At 48.1% G+C, this 22457-nt stretch overlaps 1 protein-coding gene across 2 annotated transcripts in view; it reads left to right on the top strand.

Moving 5' to 3' along the window:
- The window catches only part of LOC126530419 (uncharacterized), a 103951-nt gene extending 81758 nt beyond the window's left edge, over positions 1 to 22193 (top strand). The window contains exons 1-2 of one of the 2 annotated variants that reach the window (XM_050177701.3): positions 19123 to 19185; positions 21746 to 22193. In XM_050177701.3, the coding sequence (XP_050033658.1) occupies positions 21752 to 22069 (318 nt within the window). In that variant the 5' untranslated portion in view covers positions 19123 to 19185; positions 21746 to 21751 and the 3' untranslated portion in view covers positions 22070 to 22193. Of the gene's footprint in view, positions 1 to 19122; positions 19186 to 21745 lie in introns of those variants that run through there. The other variant, XM_072288006.1, reaches the window with a different exon arrangement.
- The last annotated feature ends 264 nt before the right edge of the window (positions 22194 to 22457 follow it).

Below are 22457 nucleotides of genomic sequence, written 5' to 3'. Positions count from 1 at the left end.
TACAACTGGTGTGAAAAATGGCATATGCAAATCAATTTTGATAAATCTGTTTGCATGACAGTTACGAATAAGAAAACTCCGTTGATGTTTTCGTACGCTGTAAATAATAATGTCATTAAGCGTTCCACAAAGCCTAAATATCTTGGCGTAACTATCACTAGTAACCTCAACTGGAATGAACACGTCGAAAACATATGTGGATCAGCCCAGCGCAAGCTTGGTTTGTTACGGCGTAAATTAAGAGATGCTGCACCAGATATCAAACTTAAGGCATACACTACCATTGTTAGACCAAACTTAGAGTATGCTTGTATAATTTGGGACCCTCACCCACAATACATAACAGATAAATTAGAGCGCATTCAGCGAATGGCGGTTAGGTTTATTTTTTCTGATTATGACAAAACGCACTCAGTAACCTCCATGCTCGCCAGGGCTGGTCTCACTACGTTGGCTGTGCGCAGGAAAATCGCGCGCCTTAAGTTTTTATATCAACTCTATCACAATAAACTGAACCTGAATTCCAGTTTGTATTTGAGGCCTCCTGGAAGGGTTTCACCACGAACTAACCACAATCATGCTATAATGCCTTATGCGCCAAGAGTTGATGTTTTTAAGCACTCTTTCATTGTTAAGACAATTGTTGAGTGGAACAACTTGAATTCTTGTGTGTTCCCGAGCAATAACAGGATTGATTGTTTTGAAGAAAATTTGACTGCGTTCTTTGCGTGAACTTTGTTCTCTGTATTCCCACCCTGTAACATCCCGACAGGGCTCACAGTATTGGAAATAATAAAAATAAAGAAAGTGTAGAACTTTTTGCATTTCTAGCAGGCGATGTGATCTTCTTCGGCCACCTTTTTTATATAAGGCGCGCACATGCGCGTTTGTTTCGTTGCTGGTGCCGCGAGCGTCAAGGTAAGAAAAAGGGAAGAAGAATAAAAAAAAGTTTATTCGGCTCCTGCCATCCGTCCCAACAGTTCTCGGGTCTTTTACTCGCTGACTCGCGCATTGTTATAGTGTACCTTTCCCAGGTCCCTATAAGGTGGTGACCCGGACGTGATCGTACGGCGAGCACGATGTCATGGACGAGGTCACGAACGCGAGACCGACGACAAGCACAGAACGCCTCGCCTCGTAGCAGATTCACCTGCCCTCCCTTTGGCCACAAGATCATGCAGCCTGGTTCACTCATGTGGAGGCCATCTTCGACCTTCGGCGCATTACCACACAGCTCGCGAGGTTCCGTCATGCTGTCTCGGCACTATCTGCAGAGGTGGTTGGGGAATGCCAAGACGTTGTGGATGCACCTCACGACACCATCACCTGTAGCTACATCAAAACGACGGTGATGCAACGCAAGTTTGTGTCTGTGCGCAAGTGCCTCCAGATGCTTCTCAACGAAGAGGAGCTTGGCGACCGTGAACCATCGCGACTTCTACGTCGTCTGCGACGGCTTCTCAGTGAGGGTAGGCTTCATGCAAACAGCCCGGTGCTGCGTGAACTGTTGCTTCAGCACCTGCCACAGAATCTGGTGATGGCCTTGGCTACCGCACCAGAAGAACTGTCCCTCCAGAATCTTTAATTCAGCAAGATGTACTGTGGAAAGAACGATCATTTTGCTGTCGGACCTCGAAGATTGCCAGTCTCACCATGACAAAGTGATTGACGAAATTGCTGTGGCCATTACTTCATTACGGTCACCACCCCACCGTCGTCAGCGCGACCAAGATTGTCGTTCCCGATTCCCTTCTCGGTGAAGCTCCCGTTATGGCTGTCCTCACCTCGTGTACTGCTGGTATGACAACAAATTTAGTGCCAGCGCACGTAAGTGTCGTTGCCCTTGCAGCTGGCAAGGAAACATGCCGCAGGGTCACTGATGACGGCCGATGGCTCTTGCCGTACAACAAGCCGCCTGTTCGACTTTATTGATAGGATTGCCCGACAACGATTTCTCGTGGGCACAGGGACAAAGGTCAGCGTTGTCCCGGCCGCGCAACTAGATCAATCTGTGCCCCTTCAAGCTTCCAACAGCTCTTCTATCAGCACATCCATCGACTTGGGTGTCTCACGCACCTTCCGATGAGTGTTCTTTGTTGCATACATACATATGACCATAATTGGAGTGGATCTTCTGAACTACTTCGCCCTTAGTGTTGACTTCCGCGCTCGTCGCCTCTTCAAGATGACGACTAGGATGTCTATACAAGACATCCTCGCGCCTATGACATCAACCACTACAACGGTACCACGAAACCTTCAAATCTTTATTTGCCAGTACGCAACATCGTCACTGATATTGTCACCACAGGCCACCCAGTGTTCTGCCGACCCATACTCCTCGCTGGTGACGTAGTTGCCGTGGCAAGGAGAGAATTCGACTACATGCTTCAACTGGGTATCATCCGCCCTTCGTTGAGAAATCGGTCTTCAGCTCTCTACAGCGGACCAAAGCGTGGCCCGGGGCGATTGTTGCCCGTGCGGCGACTACTGTGCGCTCAACGCGCGCACTGTCCCTGATAGCTATTCACTCCCTCACATTGATGACTTCACAGCTACTCTAGCTTGAACCGTAATATTCAGGAAGATAAATTTAGTGAAGGCCTACCATGAAATCACTGTTGGGCCAGCGGACATGCCAAAGATAGCAAGTGCGAGACCATCCGGGCTTTTTCAGTACATCCCAATGCCGTGCGGGCTGAAAACGCTGCTTAGACTTTGCAGAGGTTCATCAACGAGGCAACCCGGGGACTCCCATTTGTCTTCGGACACCACGATGACCTACTTGTGGCTAGTATTTCCCTCAAGCTGCCTATGAGCCATTTGTGCCTGCTATTTTTGCGGCTCTAAGAATACGGCCTTCTCATCAACCCTGCAGAGTGTGCCTTTGGTGTCCACAACATTGAGTTCCTCGGACACCACGTGACTCGCGAAGGAATAAGACAGCTGGAAAAGAAAGCTCAAGCCTTGTGCAAGTTCCCTGCGAAATCTGCGTGGGTTCCTTGGGCAGGCCAACTTTACTGCCGGTTTCATCCCTAGATCGCACAAAATATTATACCACTGACTGATCTTCTCAAGACCACTAAAGCTCCACCCGCTCCACTGTCCTGGGCGTCCAAGGCCGAAGAGTCCTTCCAAGCTGCCAAAAGCGCATTGACAGATGCCAGCCTGCTGGTGCATCCCATGCATGTAGCACCAATGCGTTTTATCACCGTTGTATCTAGTGCGGTGGTCGGCGCCGTTTTAAAACAGTTACAGCGCAGTTCCTGGTGCCCACTTGGGTTTTAAAGCGAAGCTTTCTTTGCCATTTCCTTCAGCTTTCTCACTGCTGCTGCTACTACTGCTGCTGCAGCTGTCTGGCACACCGCGTGGGTGGGTGGCTCAAAGCGCGCTTATACATGACAGGAGTGAGTCAGAGAGGAAAGGCGACGCGAAGAACTCTTTTGCACCCCCACCGTGTCGAATGTGCACAATGCCCTCTGGAGCTCCCTTGGCGTCGCCACATTAGCCTCTTAACAGCTGTAATTATACGTTACCCCCCTCAATAGCATTGTAAAAACTGCAGCGCCGCCCTTTCTACTGATGTGCAAGTCCAGAGGGGACGTAGATAGAACTGTAGAGAGGAGGGAGGAGAAAAGGAAGTTCCCATACATGTGTGTGTGTGGGGGGGGGGGGGGGGCAGATAAGGTGAGAAGACAAGGAAGCCCTACTACTGTACGAAAGTGGTTGTGGGGAAACTGGATAAGCTTAAGTTCAAGGTGCGTTACAATACGTTCCTACAATACGTTCCCGCTATTTATGCAAACTAAACACAATAAAAATATGTCAAATGGACAATTTAAGCATGGCATGCAGAAGCCGAGCCGATTAATTAAAGCACACCGCAGGGTCCAGGCGACACTACGGAAGGGGTGGACCGTCAAATCAACATAGCTGTGCCCGCCGTGGTAGCTTTGCGCCTATGGCATTGTTAGAGGTCGCGGATTTGATTCCGACTGTGTCAGCCGCATTTCGACGGGGGCGCAATGGAAAACGCACGTGCACTTAGATTTTTGTACATGTTAAAGAACATCACGGTGTCAAAATTAGTCTGCAGTCCGCTACTACAGCGTGCTTCATAATGCGATGCGATTGTGGTTTGGGCACGTACAGCCGCATAACCCAAATCAAGTTTGATACTTCTGCCCCGATGCGATGTGCCATGTGAGGCAATGAAAATGCTCGACCCACTCAGAGGTTATAAAATATGGTACACAATAACGCCTGAAGCAAACACCTCTCCGTGTGCGTTCTGTGTACTACGCAGACAAACACCACTGGTGCACGCAAGGTGACGTTTAACATCAACTCACCCCTCTCGTGGTAGATTAAACGTTGAAGAAATTATGGTTTCACCATCACCGCTAATTATCGTCAATCAAAGCAAGCAGCACAGAAAGCTTCGCGTACATCCATTTCCACAGTGCGTGCGATCTGCAAAATTTTTTTCCCGGAAGCTGAAGACTGCAGAAAGGCGCTACGGCACGTTCGGTCGCGAGCCGCTTGCGGTGTACTTGGGCGTTCGGCCTTTCCGACAGCTGCTGGAAGGAACAAGCCTTTCACGTCCTCACGGATCACAAACCTTCGACGTTCGCTTTTCGCGGCAATCGCAACACTTATACGGCACGAGAGATGCGGCACCTCAAATTCATCTCCGAGTTCACTGTCGACATACAATATATTGAAGGCCCAGTCAACGGTGCCGCAGATGCCTTCTCCCGGGTCGACACAATATCCGCGGCCACACTTGACTTCTAAGAATTTGCCACGGCGCAGCGTTCAGACGTCGATCTTCGGGACCTACGATCCCCTGTTACGTCATTAGGGCTGTCCGCCTTGCCCCTTCCATTTTCTTCAGGCGCTATCCCTTGCGACTTGTCAAGGTGTCGAACACGCCCGTTCGTTCCATTTCGACTCCGCCATCCAGTATTTAACAAGTTACATAGCGCCAGTAAACTCGGAGTTCGTGCCACTCAGCGTCTGATTACTTCCCGCTTTGTGTAGCCGAGTGTAAGCTCTGACACGAACCGCTTGTCTCGCTAATGCCTTCATTGTTAACGCTCCAAGACCACACGACACACGAAGTCACCAATTCACTCCTTTCGTACGCCTGACGGTAGGTTCGGTTACATTCACATCGACATCGTCGGCCCGCTGCAACCATTCCGAGGGGTTCGCAATACAATTACTTGTGTAGGCCGTTATCCCTGCTGGCGTAAAGCATTTCCTTTCACTGACATAACGGCACTTACAGTGGCTTCCACGTTTCTGAGTGGCTGGATCTCCCGCTTTGTATGCCCCGGCGTTGTTATGACCGATCACGGCCCAGAGTTCGAATGGGATCTCTGCCCCGAATCACGTGCCTGCTTGGCGTCCGCCATTTCCATACTACCGTGTACCACCCATAGGCAAATTGAATAAATGAACGCTTAACCGTCGACTTATAACCGCCAGGCTTGCTCTTCTGGGGCTTGAGACCTTCCTGTCGCCCTGCTGGGCGTGCGCTGCTCTTTCAAGCAAATCCTAGGCTGCACAGCTGCGGAAGTCGTCTATGGCACAACATTGTAGTTGTCCGGTAAATGTAGGTAACGAATACATAAATAAATAAATAAATAAATAAATAAATAAATAAATAAATAAATAAATAAATAAATAAATAAATAAATAAAAAGTAAGTAAATGAATAAATAAATAATAATGATGTCCTGTCGTCCAGGAAGCAGCTACAAACAAGAAGGATGTCGAACCACCTATACAGTGGAAAGGGCGGAAATAAAAGTATAGAGTATCGAGTTAGTTGAAAGCCATATTTTTCATTACAGGTCCGTTAAAAAGAAACATTAATCGATTAATAAATGGCAAGCACCCGTGAATCATGACTGCAATAGCAGATGAGTCACCTACTACAAGTATTCCCGCTCATTTGGACCAAAGCGTCAGCGCGAATTCATGTCCGCTACTGATTCCATTTTACATGATATGACACAAGGAAGCATTACGGTCAAAATTCTTTGTTTTACTATCAAGTAGGAATGCTGGAAGTCATGTGGTACATCTCTATATCACGCACACACACACACACAAAGAGAAAGAAAAAGCTGTATCCGCCTCGAGATAAAGGGATACAGAATAGGGCGAGTTCAGTGTAGTCCGGAACTTCGGCCAACGCATCCTTTTCTCTACTCCGTCCGGTTGTTTCGTTTATGATAAACAAGCAGAACCCTCGTAGAAAGCATAAAGATGACGAAGACCTGCAAGGCATAAGATCCCGACTGAGAGAGGGAGAGACGTGATTCAGACCAGTAATAACTGCTACTGCAAACGTTTTCAATAGGAAACAGCTAAAAAAATTCAGTCTACAGATGAAAGGTCACGTGTAAATAATTTCACTTACCAGAAAGAAAGTTATTCAGGCATGCGACATACGTCCGGATAACTACGCACTACTAAGGCCGCCATATACACGACGAAGGCCGCGAGCGCAGTTCCCGCCATTGTGGCATCGTGACGTCGGTGAAAACACATAATACAGCCAATTTTACGAAGCAGTGATGCAAGACACACGGCAAACTACATCAGCAGAGGTAAATGGCGCCAGTTGGCGCCCATAAATGGACAGAGCGGCTGAAAACGGTACAGGACTAGCATATGCGAAATCGGTTCTGCGGAATCTGGCAAGCTGAAGAAAGAGTCAAGAGAAGAATTGTCACCTACCCGAATGGAGCACGAAGCTACACAGGTTTCCCTCGTAGCTTCATGCTACAGTCGGGTGGGTGACAATTTTCTCTATCAGGACTAGCATAACGTACTTAACTGAACCTGCTATCACGTATTACCGAGACGTTGCGCGTGCCAGAGGCTATTCTTTTCGAGCTTCCTGAACCCAGTGTTGCTAGCTTAAAACAAGGTGCCAGACAAATTCAAAGCCTCTCTACGCGACTACTGTCGAAGCTCATTGCATACTGGCGTCTCGTTGCCGCGGTTAGCCACTGTGGTGAGGATGCCGAAACGGCTACGAGGCGTTAGGTGGGTGCGCTGGGTTGAAACCAGTAACGTACGTTCGCTTCATGATGCAACTAAGTTCCGGCGTCTAATTATTCAATTTTGACATAAGTTACAACAGCCTATGTTATTTGATATGAGGTCATTGTGTCCGTGGCGTCTTTTCTTTATTCACATCGATGGTCAGTGTAATTTCGACATGCCGCTTATAAATAGCGAAAAAAATTATATCTTGTACATACGGCTTTACGTATACGCCGATAAGATATACGTGTGCTGTACTGCGCTGAGCAACCTCGGGAGATGTCTTAGCCGCCGTGAAACTGAAGCGTGCGATATCCCTGGAGAAACAGCCGCTTCTGCGGTAAAAATTGTCTTGTACTTGCCAACTGCATTTTAATGCGCTGTGACCGCTATCATGTGTGTACGTGCGTCACTTTCTGTCAGTTTCCTTTTTGCTTTTGTTGCTCACCGTATCCCTCCTCCCACTATAGGTTAGCAAACTAGACGCAACAATATCTTTCCTGCCTTTGCTTTCTACTTCTCTCCCCCTCACCCCCCCCCCCCCCAAAAAAAAAAAATACAGAATGATTGAAGACGACGATAGTGTAATACTGGAGATATGCATGCATCGTTTGTTCGCTGCCTTCCACAGCAAATATTATCGTGAAGGTACTCAAAGGGGCGCAGATGTAGCTGTATACCCTTTTTGATGACACAGAGAGAAGTAGTTGGCGTCGTGCTTCAGTGCGACCCAATGCGTCAGCAGAGAACAAGTGATGAGCCATAAAAAACAAACGCTCAACATATTACCCCTCAGCAGAGTACAAAATTATTGGTTGCAATCCCTTAATCGCTTTTCCAGCCCCTTGTCGAAGGCGCCTTTGACTACATCCTCTGAGTCTGCTGCATGTTCAAGGTCGCAGAAACGTTGCCTCAGCTTTGCACTGCATCGCCAGCGACGCCCCTCCTTTGGGCATGAAATGCTTTTAGCTCCTATTGTCGGCAATTTTCAGGTGACCTTGAGCAAAAAAGAAAAAAAAAAAAAAACCAGCGCCGTTATCCGGGAAAGTTGCGAGAACAAGAGTCAACAACTTTAAAAAATGTGGTTTCTGGGCAAAAACCCATTGCACAGGACCGCATTACATAAGCTAGTCCCTGCCGAAACAATTTACAAAAAATATTGCTTACGAGTTCTTCCTAATGTTTGCTCACAATATCACTCAAACTGTAACTTCTAGTACACTGAAGTTTCATTTGTCATTTCCAACAGCGCCGCTCCAATGGCAGATATAAGGCACCATACACTTCATTGTCTTTTGGCGCTGAGCGCCAGCGATGCGTGAGTTTGGCGACGCGTCTTTTGCGTCACCTCGACAGGCGCTTCTACCCGCCGCGGTGGCTCAGCGGTTCTGGTGTTGCGCTGCTAAGCACGAGGTCGCAGGATCGAATCCCCGCCACGGTGGGTGCATTTCGATCGAGGCGAAATGCAAAAACGCCCCTTTCCCGTGCATTGGGCGCTCGTTAAAGATCCCCGGGTGGTCAAAATTAATCCGTATTCTCCAACTTTTGGCGTGCAGCATAATCAAATCATGGCTTTGACTCGTAAAAGCCCATAATTCAATTCTTCCAGCTGGGCCGGCAGTGTGTTCTGTCTTCCTGGCGTCTTTCGCTGCCTGTCACGGGGCCTTCAGACGGTTTTCTTCTAGCTGGGGGCGTCCACATGAACCTGTGCACATTATGGCGTGGTGTTGTGTGGTGCAGTGTGGTGTGGTGGGGTGCAGCGTTGCGAACAAGCATTACACCCATTTTAAGATTGCGGCTAATATCATGTCCAACCAATATGCTTTGCCGGTTACCATTTAATACTTAAATCTGTTTTCTATTACGTGAGAGCCAGCAATTTCTTTTTTGTCTAGTGAACGCAAAGCGTGCTCTACGGATGTCGAAGGGTCACGAATAACGCGGATCACCGGTGAGGTGACAGAAGTATATGTGCGTGTCTGTGACTGTTTGTGTCGTTCATGTGTTAACGTGAGCACTCTGTATCAATAGCTATCACCCAGTACTCGGAGCAGTATGCCAGGTGATCAGCCAAGCAAACATAACGCCAGTATTTGGTTAAAACACGTTCGCGTGCTAGTTGTTTTGAATCCACGATAGAACGTGTAAGCGGGATTTGACGAGGACGTCGAAAGAAACAGATACACAGAGACAGCGCTGTCTCTGTGTATCTGTTTCATACAGCGCTGTCTCTATGTATCTGTTTCATTCTACGCCCTCGTTCGGTAGCGATTACGCATTCTATCTGCAGTATATCAATAAAGCTTGAACCTCTCTCTCTCTGTCTGCGGCGACGAGGCCACTGATGCAGCTAGAATATTGAGAGAGAAACCACGAAGACAAAGCATGCTTTGTGTTCTAAAACCATGGTATAGCGACTCAACGTACATTGTTACTTCCCGCAGATATTATACTCAGCCATGGTATCCACTGCAAACACTGTAGAAATTTTAGACAAGGCAATTTAAAATTTAGTTACAAGTTAAGAGAACTGATTCTACTAGGAAAAAAAATTATCTAACACAATGGCGCATGCCACTTCTTTCACAGTATGATGACAATGATGTTCCGAGCTGGCATGCACGTTTAGAAAATAAATGAAACTGGCATAACACCTTTTCAGATTAAGTGACCACTCATTCGATTCAACATAAAGACTTTGCACAGGAGTTGTTCTGAAGGCACCTGTGGCCAGCCGGATTCGTAACTGGTGAACAGCATCAAGCATGCGCGAACGAAGTCGCACTTGCCGGCTGTGTGAACTGACGGCCGGGTGAGAGCTTCTCGCCAGCAGTAGCCGCCGCATGTTCAGCAGAAGAGCCCGAATTGTACAACGATTCTTTTCATTTTTCATCCATTTTAGCTTTTGTCGTTGGCTCGAACAAATCTATGCGCCGCTATCGCCATGATCGGCCGTTCGGCCACGTGGAATATAAGAAATGAATGGAATACAAGGAAAGTAATCATTTATATACGCTCCCTGAGGCCATATTGGGTTGGGGGGCATTTGGCAGGCATTCTCAGATCATGAACACCACGTTGCCTTTAGCCCTCAAGAGAAAAGTGTAACAGCTGTGCCTTTCCAGTACTCACGTACCGGGCAGAAACCTGGAGGCTTACGAAAAGGGTTCTACTTAAATTGAGGATGACGCAACGAACTATGGAAAGAAGAATGATGGGTGTAACGTTAAGGGATAAGAAAAGAAGCAGGTTGGGTGAGGGAAGAAACGCGAGTTAATGACATCTTAGTTGAAATCAAGAAAAAGAAATGGGCATGGGCAGGACATGTAATGAAGAGGGAAGATAACCGATGATCGTTAAGGGTTACAGACTGGATTCCAAGGGAAGGCAAGCGTAGAAGAAGGCGACAGAAAGTTAGGTGGGCGGATAAGATTAAGAAGTTTGCAGGGACAACATGACCACAATTAGTACATGACCTGGGTAGTTGGAGAAGTATGGGAGAGGCCTTTACCCTGCAGTGGGCGTAACCAAGCTGATGATGATGATTATGATGATGATGAAGAGGATATATTCTCGATTGATCACAATCGGAGATACCTCCACATTTCTTTGGCGTGTATTAGTAAAGCAGTAGTAGTAGTAGTAGTAGTAGTAGTAGTAGTAGTAGTAGTAGTAGTAGTAGTAGTAGTAGTAGAAGCAGCAGCAGCAGTAGCAGCAGTAGCAACAGCAGTAGTTTCTTGTTGTGAGGTGAAAGCGGACACCTTGACTACATAACGCCTCTCCTCTATCAGCAAATTAAACTTCTTATGGGCTGCATCGTTGTTTGTTGCTTTGTTTTTAGGAACTTTAAAACGTCATTCTTGTTCCGAATAGAACATCGCTCTCCCAGGACGCTTGCCTTTCGCGTGTACACACTCCGTGAGGTTTTCCTCTTCCGGCCTCAGTTTCTGACCACTTTGCATACGCGATTCTTCGTTTTTTTTCTCTCTCTCTCTTTCTCTTTCATTTTATGAACCCGCTGCATGCTGCCGATAATTGTACTGTTATCAGGACCCGGTGAAGACGCTCAACGTACATTGTTACATCCCGCAGACATTACTCCCGCAATACAGCACTATAGAAATTTTAGACCAGGGAATCCGAAGTTGAGAGTAAGAAGTAGAGAGAAATGATTCTACAAAGGAAAAACTTGTCGTAGGCAATTTCGTGCTGCACGTAATGCGCGCCTTTTGCAGAACGGCCTGTATATTTTATATAAAGGGAACATATTCATTCGCGCTGTTCGCTATCCTGTTACTCAAGTTAATCACTTGAAAGGAGGCGCTATAACGCCAATTTCTAGTGAGATGCAATAAAGTATTGTTACGTGTGGAAAGACACAGACGAAAGATGCTATTTACACGCTATTTACAGTGGAGCCAGGCAGCCAGGCTGACACTCGCTCGTGCCAAGGGCACCGACCAACTTCTTCGTCATTCTCGCGGCGGCTCGTCTCTTGAGCATCGCTCAATGATATCGTAATATTACCCCCCGGCGGCAAAAGCACCGTCACGGTGCTGTTAAATATCCAAGGTGCATGGGGAGTTGTAGAGCTTGAGTCGGGCAACGTGGACAATGTCACTGGTTGTCACAACGGAGGACGTAGTGGGCGTGGCTAGAACGATTTCATAGGTATGGTATGGTATGAAAAACTTTATTTTGGTCCTGAGGGATCAGTCTGGGACTGATGCGGGCCGCTCCCACGTCGGTACAGAGAGGCCGAGCCCCTCTGCCATCACACGGGCCCTCTGGACAGCCCTGAGTTGGTCCGCCAGCACTTCACTGTGCAGCATGCGCTGCCACCACTGTTCACCTCGAGAGCCATCACCGGCCAACGCCAAGCAGCGCCACAGCATGTGTTGTAAATCGAGCAAACCCCCACACTTACTACAATAGACTGAAACCCCGCAGTCCGGATTAATTTTATTCATGATGACCGGGTTAGGGTACGTTCGTGTCTGCAGAAGCCGTAATGTAACCGCCTGCGGCCTATTTAATTTAGGATGTGGCAGCGGGAATGCCCTGCGCCCTAAGTAATAGTGCTTGGTGATGTCGTTGTAGGTTAACAGTTGGTCCCTGTACTCAGGAGCGGGAGATCCAGCCCCTTCAGGGAGTACACGGCACACTAATCCTCGTGCCTCCCTGTGCGCATAGGGACATCGGTCACTTTTCGTATCATGCGATATGGGCCTGCGTAACAGGAAAGCAGTTTTTCACAAAGGCCGACTTTACGCGATGGTGACCAAAGCAACACGAGGGCGCCGGGATCAAAATGAACATCACGGTGACGGAGCTCGTAGCGTTGTTTCTGCTTGTCTTGAGACACTTGTAGACGAGCGCGCGCAAGTTGGCGAGCATGGTCAGCATGGGCGATTGCATCACGGTCATAATGGCTAGTTGAAGCTGTGGCGGACGGAAGTACAGTGTCCAGTGGTAGCATCGGTTCGCGGCTATACAAGAGGTAAAACGGGGAAAAGGCAGTAGTTTCGGGATGGGAAGAGTTGTGTGCAAAGGTAATGTAAGGTAGAGCCAGGTCCCAGTCACGGTGGTCGTCTGAAACGTATTTGGATAGCATGTCTGTAAGGGCGCGGTTCAAACGCTCAGTGAGGCCGTTCGTTTGGGGGTGGTAGGAGGTGCTAAATTTATGCTGTATTGAGCAGGCACGCATGATGTCGTCAATGACTTTGGCCAAGAAGGTGCGGCCGCGGTCTGTAAACAATTGACGCGGAGCACAATGCACCAAAATGATATCATGTAGGAGGAAGTCCGCAACATCAGTTGCACAGCTGGTCGGAAGAGCACGGGTTATGGCGTAGCGGGTCGCGTAGTCCGCCGCGACTGCAACACCCTTGTTTCCTGATGTAGATTCCGGAAATGGGCAGAGAAGATCCAAGCCGACACGATGGAAGGGCTCGGCAGGGATGTCGTGCGGCTGCAGGTAACCAGCGGGGAGCTGGGAAGGCTTCTTGCGTCGTTGGCAAAGTTCACAAGTGGTGACGTAACGTCGTACGGAACGGGCAAGGCCCGGCCAGAAACAACGGCGACGTACACGGTCATAGGTTCGAGATACGCCGAGGTGTCCTGCCATTGGTGCGTCGCGAAGCTCTTCTAGAATGGTGGAGCGGAGGTGTTTAGGTACTACAAGCAGGAACTCAGAGCCGTCAGGATGAAGGTTACGACGGTACGGAGTACCTTCGCGGAGGACGAAGAGGTGTAGAGCAGCATCGGCCGGAGAGTGTTCAAAACGGTCTATGAGTGCTCTGATGTAGGCGTCACGGCGTTGCTCGTCGGCGAAATGAAGCAGCTGGGATACAGAGAATACGCAAGAAGCACTGGCAATATTGGAGGAGTCAGAGTCGTCAACAGGGTAACGCGAGAAACTGTCAGCGTCTTGGTGCAGGCGGCCAGGCTTGCACACCACGGATTATGAAAATTCCTGTAGCCTCAAAGCCCATCGACCAAGCCGGCCTGTAGGATCTTTGAGCGATGAGAGCCAGCAGAGCCAGCAGACCACTTCGGAGTTCCGTAGTGAGGACGGGGATCGCTGACCTCCACCAGAAATGTTACGTGTGGAAAGACACAAACGAAAGATGCTATTTACACACTATTTACAATGGAGCCAGGCAGCCAGGCTGACACTCGCTCGTGCCAAGGGCACCGACCAACTTCGTCATTCTTCGTCATTCTCTCGTAATAGTATAAATAATGTTTATCATAAACTGAACGCCCACAAGTGACAGGGGTGACAAAACATATTGCTGAACCGTTTTACCGCCTACCTGTGTCCCTGGGCACTCCGTGGTTGAATGGGCAGCGCATGAGACTGCTGTGTTAAGGAAACAGGGTTCGAAACCAATCATCAGGCCAACTTGGGTAACTGAGTGTGAAATACTGTGTACGTACGTACCGCTCTTCGTCGAATCTTTTTCAAGCCCCATTGGGTCACCGTAGATGTGGGACTGGCTAGGTACCGCTGTCGAAAGAAACTTCTTCACGCCGTCTTGGAGCATTGGGTATGTGCCACTCGGTTGGTACCGGTCTCTATTGAACCTCTCTGATGCCAACTTGGGTCGGTGGGTATGTGTCAGTAAGTGTGTGCTACTTTTCAATGAACGCCTTTGACGCAATTTGGGTCACTAGGTATGTGCCATTGGCAATGTGCCACTCTAAAAATATGAAACAATCCGAAATGTAATCTATCCAGAGACGCTCAGTTGTTCCCACAGCCGTCAAGTGTGTACCGAATCGCACGTCGTATGCGGCAAGTCCGAGGGCGCGCGTCGAGCGAAGGATGGAACGTGAAATTGTACGCTCTGCAGAAGTAGTACTAACACAGCGAAGTTAAGGGGGTATCCGTGCGGGCTGCAGCAGTCTCCAGCGTACCAAAGACATGGCACCGCCGTACCCATATGATTGGTTTCCCCACGCAGGACGCCGGCAACAGTTTGCCAACTTTGCTTACAACAACGGTCGGAATAATTTTACTACATGGAGGAAAAGCAACCGAATTCGCCCACCTACTCTTGTTTTTTTCTCGTGCACTGGCCTAAAACATTCTGCGGTGGCCAATGCACAAGTTTCGAACTTCCCAGCTGCTTCCAGACCTGTCCATTTCTGAGCGGCTGCTCTGCAGGGGCCAGACTAAAAATGGCTCACTGCATTCGCACTATGGCAGCGATACCAGCTTTCGCGAAGTTGTGGGCCTCACTTGACGATGATGAGCACTGCCTTGGATGACCCCGCGGACACGGTGTAACAAGCGTGCGGCTAGCAAACGAATTCTGGAACTGGCAATCCAACAAGCGCGCCCTCAACATCAGCGATTTTTGAGCCCACAGGATGACTTGTCCGGTCAGTTGCTACCATAACGGTGCCGCGCTTGTTTCTTATGGTTTTCGCGTTAGCTCAACGGCCAGTAATATTCATAGTGAAGCAATGCAAATAGTTGGATGTATACATAAACGAATAAAAGACAAACTCAAGCATGCACTAAGACAGTGTAAGAAAGAAAGGCAATTGGAATGAAGCAATAATGAAACAGAGAGCTCTTTGGGGCTACAATAAATGTGGCTCTGCGAGGAATCGGGAAAGCAGTAATTGTGCCCCCGCTAATGTTTGTAAATACCATTGCGTCCTTAAAATGAGACATCATGTCAGTGTTGGAAGTAAGGCAAAGGTCGGTAAGCCCATTGGTTTAGGGGATCCACGGTAAAACTACTCATGAGACAGGGCGGCGAGACATAGGGGGGCTCTGTTGAAGTCAGAGAAGCGCACAGCAAAATTAATTTTGAGGAAAGACTCAATAACTTGGACGAAAATAAATGGGCGGGTAAAGTGTACAAATATGTATGCCTCAAAAGCGTGGACAGAGAATATAGTAAGAAGTCAAGAATGTTGACAACAGGCCAATTGAAAGTGTTAATATGCAACCAGCAGTCATCAGAAATAAAGTGAGAGAAACAGACAGTCAAATCTACGCAAAGGATGGAAAGAAGGAAGAAACATGCATGGGAAGCGACACGAATGGCAAAAAACAAATTCGACAGGAAAATCTCCAATATAACTCAAAGGAGAGTGCCTAACTATTCGAAGCTTGAGCTGGATGCCCAAGAACAAATACATACCGAAGCAAATATTCGTAACATGATGAGGCATGCGTGTGCTGCAGCGAAAATTTGGAGACAACTCAGCACGTTATAATGGAATGCGAAGTTATTGCCACCGTCCAAACGTGTTACGCATAGGGCGGGCAGAAGGACTCGTCTTTTGACCATCCTTAAATACACTCGGTGCCTTCTCGCGGCGCCGTCTCGAAGCCTGCGCGTGGCAAACAAACACAGCCCCCGGAAAGTGGAGAAGTACGCTCAGAATTCGAACTCATTAAAGGGAAACAACCCATGGACAGTATCGCTGCCGCGCAAGTTATTTTATTTAGTTCCCAAAAAAAATCCTGTAGAACTCCTCGCACTGTGAATGTCCACGTTAATGCCATTAGCATTGAAGAAATGTAGCGACACCGTATTGCCAGCGCTGAAGCGTGTAAAGTCAGGTTCCTCGCGCTTCCCACTGCAGGCGCTGCGTCATGAGGTGGCGCTGCCACAATGTCCGTGTATGCGCGGGTTCCTTCTTGCGACGAAGGGAAGAGATTTAAAGGATATTTTAATGGCGTTAGTAACTTTAGGGCACTTCAAGCTTTTTCAGGGAGCTGTGTATCTAAGCGCTTTGCCGACTACCTGTGTCCCTTGGTTATCCGTGGTCGAGTGGGTAGCGCATTTGGTCTGCTGTGTTCAGGGAACAGAGTTCGAGGTCAACCATGAGACCAAGCTGCGTCACTGAGCATTTGGCAATGTGTACAAACGTGCCGGTCTTCACCGAGTCTCTTTCAAGTAGATTTAGGTCACTGTATGGGCGGGAGTGGGTAGGTACCGCTATTTGAAGAAACTCTTTTACGCCGGCTTGGAGCGCTGGGTATGTGCCATTCGGTCTGTGCTGGTCTCCATTAAACCTCTCTGATGCCAACTTGGGTCGATGGCTAGGTGCCAGTAGGTGCGCTCTACACTTCAGTAAGCGCCCTCGACGCCAACTTGGGTCAGTCGGTTTGTGCCATTGCGAATGTGCTACTCTACAATGACGAAAAAGGTCCCTCGTTGTCTCCGATGCTGAGCTGAAACGAAATCAGGTCACAAGGGTACCTCAAATACAGCGACCCGACGCATAAGCATGCTGCGCAACGAATGCACTCAATATGTGCCTCTTTTCAATAAGAGACTTTCACCACCAACGCTTTAGCGAGCTGTGCCATGAATGGGACTGGGTATGTGCCGCTCTGCAGTGAACCTCTCGCCAACTTTAGTCACTGTGTATACACCACTGAGCGTGCGGCAAGCGAGGGAGAAAACAAGTCTCAGCGTTCGCAGGCACCGGCACGCCGCGCTTCTCGTCTCGGAGGCCATGGACGGACTTCTAGGTAGCACCAGTAGATGACGCAGAGTGTCCAGATAAAAAGCGCGAGCGAAGCCGGGTTGCCCCATGACACGATTCTGAGTGTTCGCTTGCAGCGGCACGCATTTCGGAGGCCACGCACAGGCTTCGAGGCAGCTGCGCTAGGTAGGGCTGATTGTTCTTAGGGAAACGCGAAAGAGGGATGCCGCTGCAGCGCACGTTGTCTCGCTATATTTGTCTAGCTATGCGTTGTCTCGCTATATTAGGTTTGTTCGATTCAGAAAAAGGTGCACGGCACCACAAACGAAAAGGTGCAGGGGGTGCCAGTTATGGTACAGTGCACTAGATAGGCTATTCTAGTACACTGCAGTTATGGTGCGCCGGGCTGCATCTAATCGCTGCGAGGTTCAAGGGTCAACTGCACCGCGGCGGCACCTGGCCTTGTTCGGTCGAGCACGGGGGTGCAGGGTGCACTGCTGCACCTCGGGGAATCGAGGGTCTAGGAGCAGTGCACCGTGAATAGGTGCAGAAGGTGCAGAGAAACTTGGCTGAATCGAATAGGCCTATTGATTCAATGCTAACACTGTACCGTCGACAGGGATCGTGACGTCGGCTTTGCCACAAATTTATTTTGCTATTCAAGAGCTGAATATGCACAGCTGCACACGCGCAGTTACCCAAGCTGACGTCAAACAGGTTTACCGAAGAGCGACACTCACCTAGAAGCATGTACATCTCGACCCAAGTTGGCGTCAGGTTCATTGAAGAGCGGCACATAACCCTGTGAAACATATCCAGTGACTCAAGTTAGTCTGGCTAATGGTTTCGAACACTGTTTGCCTCAGCGCATCATCGCGTGGCGCTACCCATTTGATCATGGATGACCCACTCCCACTGACCCGCCGTTGGTGGGATGAAGGTTACGGAGACAGACAGACAGACAGACGGACGGACGGACGGACGGACGGACGGACAGACAGACAGACAGACAGACAGACAGACAGACAGACAGACAGACAGACAGACAGACAGACAGACAGACAGGCAGGCAGACAGACAGACAGACAGACAGACGGACGGACGGACGGACGGACGGACGGACGGACGGACGGACAGACAGACAGACAGACAGACAGACAGACAGACAGACAGACAGACAGACAGACGGACGGACGGACGGACGGACGGACGGACGGACGGACGGACGGACGGACGGACGGACGGACGGACAGACAGACAGACAGACAGACAGACAGACAGACAGACAGACAGACAGACAGACAGACAGACAGACAGACGGACGGACGGACGGACGGACGGACGGACGGACAACCCCCGAAAAGTGCTTGAAGTATCCTAAGAATAGTTATAAAAAATAGGGCAAATCATGAAAGCACGAAAGACTACAGAGGAATCGTCGTTTTCGCTCAGTGATCCAGTCCTTGTATTCATTTATTTCATGCTCTCGACACTTGCGTGCACAAAATTTTTTAAGAAAGTAATATCGAACCAACTCGCCTCACGTTCCGTCCTACTGATAGATAGAATTTCACGTCCAGTAGCGGTACGTAAGAGTACAGGAAATGCTTCGTATGCCATGCATATTTCTGGACACAAACCTTGGAAGGAAGTATGTCAAAAATCGCGCAAGTTCTTGTGGTTTCGTGATGGCGGAATATCAATCCATCACTTAGCACCATCGTAGAAGCTATCATTCGGGTCAGGCTGAAGTGTCCAACGCAACGACATAGTGCCGGCGTCTTGTAGAAGCCGGTAGTAATAGTCCTTCCCGCTATGTGCAGGACAGAGCAGTCGTCAAGCGCAAGGCTAAGTGGCTTTCCAGGATGCTTTCCCTCGCAAGTCCGTAATTCGCCTGCACGCCGAGCAAGAAGAGCCGGCGAATACAAATTGGTGGTTTTCGGCGTTCGGTAAGGTTGGACAGAAAAGATAAACATCAATTCGCCCCGCCTCTGCGGGCCATTGACGACAATTTTGTCTCCGGGATGTCGCCATTCCTAAGACGTTTCTCGCATGGTCTCAGTCTTTGTATTTAGCTCAGAGTTATGACGTATGATCGAAAGGTATAAAACTGCCTGCACGTCTCTTCGATGCGTAGTTTCTGCTTTGTTTCGACGATAGGTGAGTCTCTCATGGAACTGGAAATGCTTCTCTGCTTCGGTTTGTCATGGGCGCCTGCACCTATAGCAGTGCAACTGATTGGGCGTCGGCGTTACTTCACATGAGTTGTTAGCCGCTGCTTTATTTTAGAAACGCAAAAAATATAACAGGTAGGCATTGTAACATGAGTTCGTTGAATGTCAGTGAAATTATTGAATTATGAAAATTCAATTCAATGAACTTAGTACATAACCAGATGGGCTTATGAAACGAACGAGGCTGTCTATTGAGGTGTGCTGTGAGGTGTATCAGGAAAGAAACGAAGCTTTGCCTACGAAAATTGTTATTAAGAAATCGTCTCTGAGCTTATGCACGGTCATTGAATGTCATTTTCATTACTAGCATGTTCATTTTGTTCGTTTGCATGTATGTGTCATCCTCGGTCAGCCAGTGGTTTGTACTACCTACGTTTTTAGGAAGGCATAATTTCTGCGCAGCATACTTGCACGCTGCAGAAGAAAGTGGCTGCCGTAATTGTGTTAGTCCATGCAGTCTCAAGTGCCACGCAGTGTGTCGTAAATTAAAGCCAAGCTTGAACAAAATACTACTCATTCAAAATTTTCCAGTGAGGCAGAATGATCCACATATTTTGAAGTGTTTTTTGTTCTTGAAGCCCAGAACGTTACTTTATTGCTGCAACTGTCAATTGAGCCGGTGCGGCCTATCACACTGGGCTTTTCGTCACGTAAAAGCAACAACACGGCGGGGAAGTGATAAGGTAGCTAATGTCAAAATACGTTTATGCACCAACATAAAAATACGGAGTATGACTTTTATTGCGCTCTCTATATTTACCGTGAAGCGAGTCCAGTAATTCAGCCTACTTTTTTATTATACAGAACAGCAAGGCGCTAGCACTGACGCATAGTATAGCTGTTTCCAAATAGCGGCGTCAGACTGTAAGTGTCTGCATGTGCAGGCTTCTTAAAGCACAGATAAGCGTTTATTTAAGTAACACTTTTGTGCCGCACTTACGTTACATAAAAGGTTAAATGAGCGGTTTCACTCATAATAAATTATTTTATTGTATAAAACAAGGTTCAAACACTTTCCCATTTCCCGTCGCTGTGACGTCTTCTGTCTTCAGGGCTATCATATAAGCCCGCCTCTTTTTAAAACGGGATGTAAGTAAATCGGTGGCATTCTGTAAAACATGGTACTGTGATGAACGCAGCACTGGTGATGAGAAGCTTTAAATATGGTTCCGTGGGTATTATCCACAATGTGATAAAAGAGCAGCAATGGTATCGATCGTGTGTGTTCCATTAAAAATGTGAATATTGTCAGCGTTGCTCACGCATGCGAGCAAACCTGTTCTAATGCAGGTCTATTTGGCACTATGGAGAGAAAAGAGGCTTACAGAAAATGCCTTGGCATCTTCTGATAGAAAACGCTACATTAAGCAGCAGTAGTTAAGAAAGGCGAAATTCCACAGGCACTTTACAATATATGGAACAAGTTACGCTCGGCCGTAGATTGCACAGCTCGCCGAAATATATAGGCGTGCCAAATGTGGTACTCAAGTTCTCTATGCACTTCAAAACTGAGCCCCTGTACAAGCTCTTTTAACACTTTCTCGCTCGGGTTTAATAGTATGACTAAAGTAAAAAAAAATATTTCATTGCCCCTGTACAAGCTCTTTTAACACTTTCTCGCTCGGGTTTAATAGTATGACTAAAGTAAAAAAAAATATTTCATTGATGGGAAGGAAAAAAATATAAGTTCGCATTTGTTTTTATTCCTATTAGACATTTTTTTGCTAGGCGTTATGATTCCACCAAGGATCACTACAGCCGAAAGGATTAACTTGTTTAACATTTCGAGCGTGAGACGTAACAAACATCCCAGTTGAAAATTGTGGAGACTTGTGGCCCTCAGTCTCGACGACCCAAGGGGAATAGTAGTTGCATAAAGTGTACCGCTATGGAATGATTACAGCGGATGAATCTTACGAATTACCTCTATGGAAACCCGCAATAAACGGTCCTGTTCGAAAGTAAAAAAAGAAAAACGTAGGAATGAGAATTGGCCTGCCAACAACAATCTAACTACAAGTTCAAGCATTCGCATTTGTCCCTTTCGCCCCCCTGTATTCTTGGAATACGGCGGTCAGCGAGAGAGAGAGAAAGTAGGAGTGCAGGGAGATCAACCGGATTACTATCCTTGGCTGAGTGCGAAAGCAAGTGACAGCAAATGAAGGAAAGATGGAGAGAGAGAACACTCCGCGGACGCAAAAAGATGCACAGGGAGTAAAAACAATCACTCAGGCCGTTAAATTTCAAGAAGTGCGCTAGTGCGCGAATAGCGTTTTGCGCTAGCGATGAATGTGGCCATCGCCTCAGTATTCTTGACATGGCCGTCACCTTCGCACGTGCAGTAAACTGCCACCTTAGATGGGAAAGAACTGCTTACCAAGCGCAGAGTAAGCGGCTGTGTCTTGTTATTTTCTTTTGTGAGCTTTCGAATTTTTTCGCTACATAATTCAGCTTTTTTGCGTGCTATCTGTGTGCACGCCTCGCAGGCCACCATGGGAAGAATGCTCGTAGGGTTTGTGCTAGCAGTCATGGCCCTGCTGTTCAGCCAGTCTTCGGCGCAGTACGGAGGCGGGTTCGGATCTGGGGGCTTCAAGCAGGGAGGAGGAGGCTATGAATCAGGAGGTGGCTATGAATCCGGAGGCGGTGGCTATGAATCCGGAGGAGGAGGCTATGAATCTGGCGGCTACGGCGGAGGGCCTGTGGAACCTGTCAACAACTACGGCGGATACGGCACTAACGTGCGGCCCATGATGGGCCCCTACGGTGGCGGAGCACCCAGTTTCAAGCCCGTGCCAAACCCTTACGGTTAATTACCCTTCGTATCTGATATGTATGTTACGCACGACCCAACCACGACTCGTCTTCCATGGAGGAGAACACAGGGCACGAGTGACAGTATTCAATGGACATTAAACGCAAAATATTCTTGTGGAATGCCTATGCCTTGAATGTACGAGAAAAATGTTTTCCTGGGTTGAAGAGTAATAGCTGTTTATTGCGAACACTTGACAATGCGTTTAACAGCTATGATACTACAGACTTTTGCATCATAATGACATTGGCATGACGTTGGCACTGTAACAGATTGGGTCGCTAGCGTGCCGTCGCGAAAAGCGCAATACAACAATTGCTTTATATTGGTACATATTCGTTCTAAGTTTATTCGTGTAAATAAATGAAATAGCATACGCCAGCAAG

The sequence above is a fragment of the Dermacentor andersoni genome, chromosome 4, assembly GCF_023375885.2.
Source record: "Dermacentor andersoni chromosome 4, qqDerAnde1_hic_scaffold, whole genome shotgun sequence".
NCBI classification, from domain to species: Eukaryota; Metazoa; Arthropoda; class Arachnida; order Ixodida; family Ixodidae; genus Dermacentor; species Dermacentor andersoni.
The sequence above is the reverse complement of the archived record's forward strand: the minus strand, read 5'-3'. Positions and strand labels throughout refer to the sequence as shown.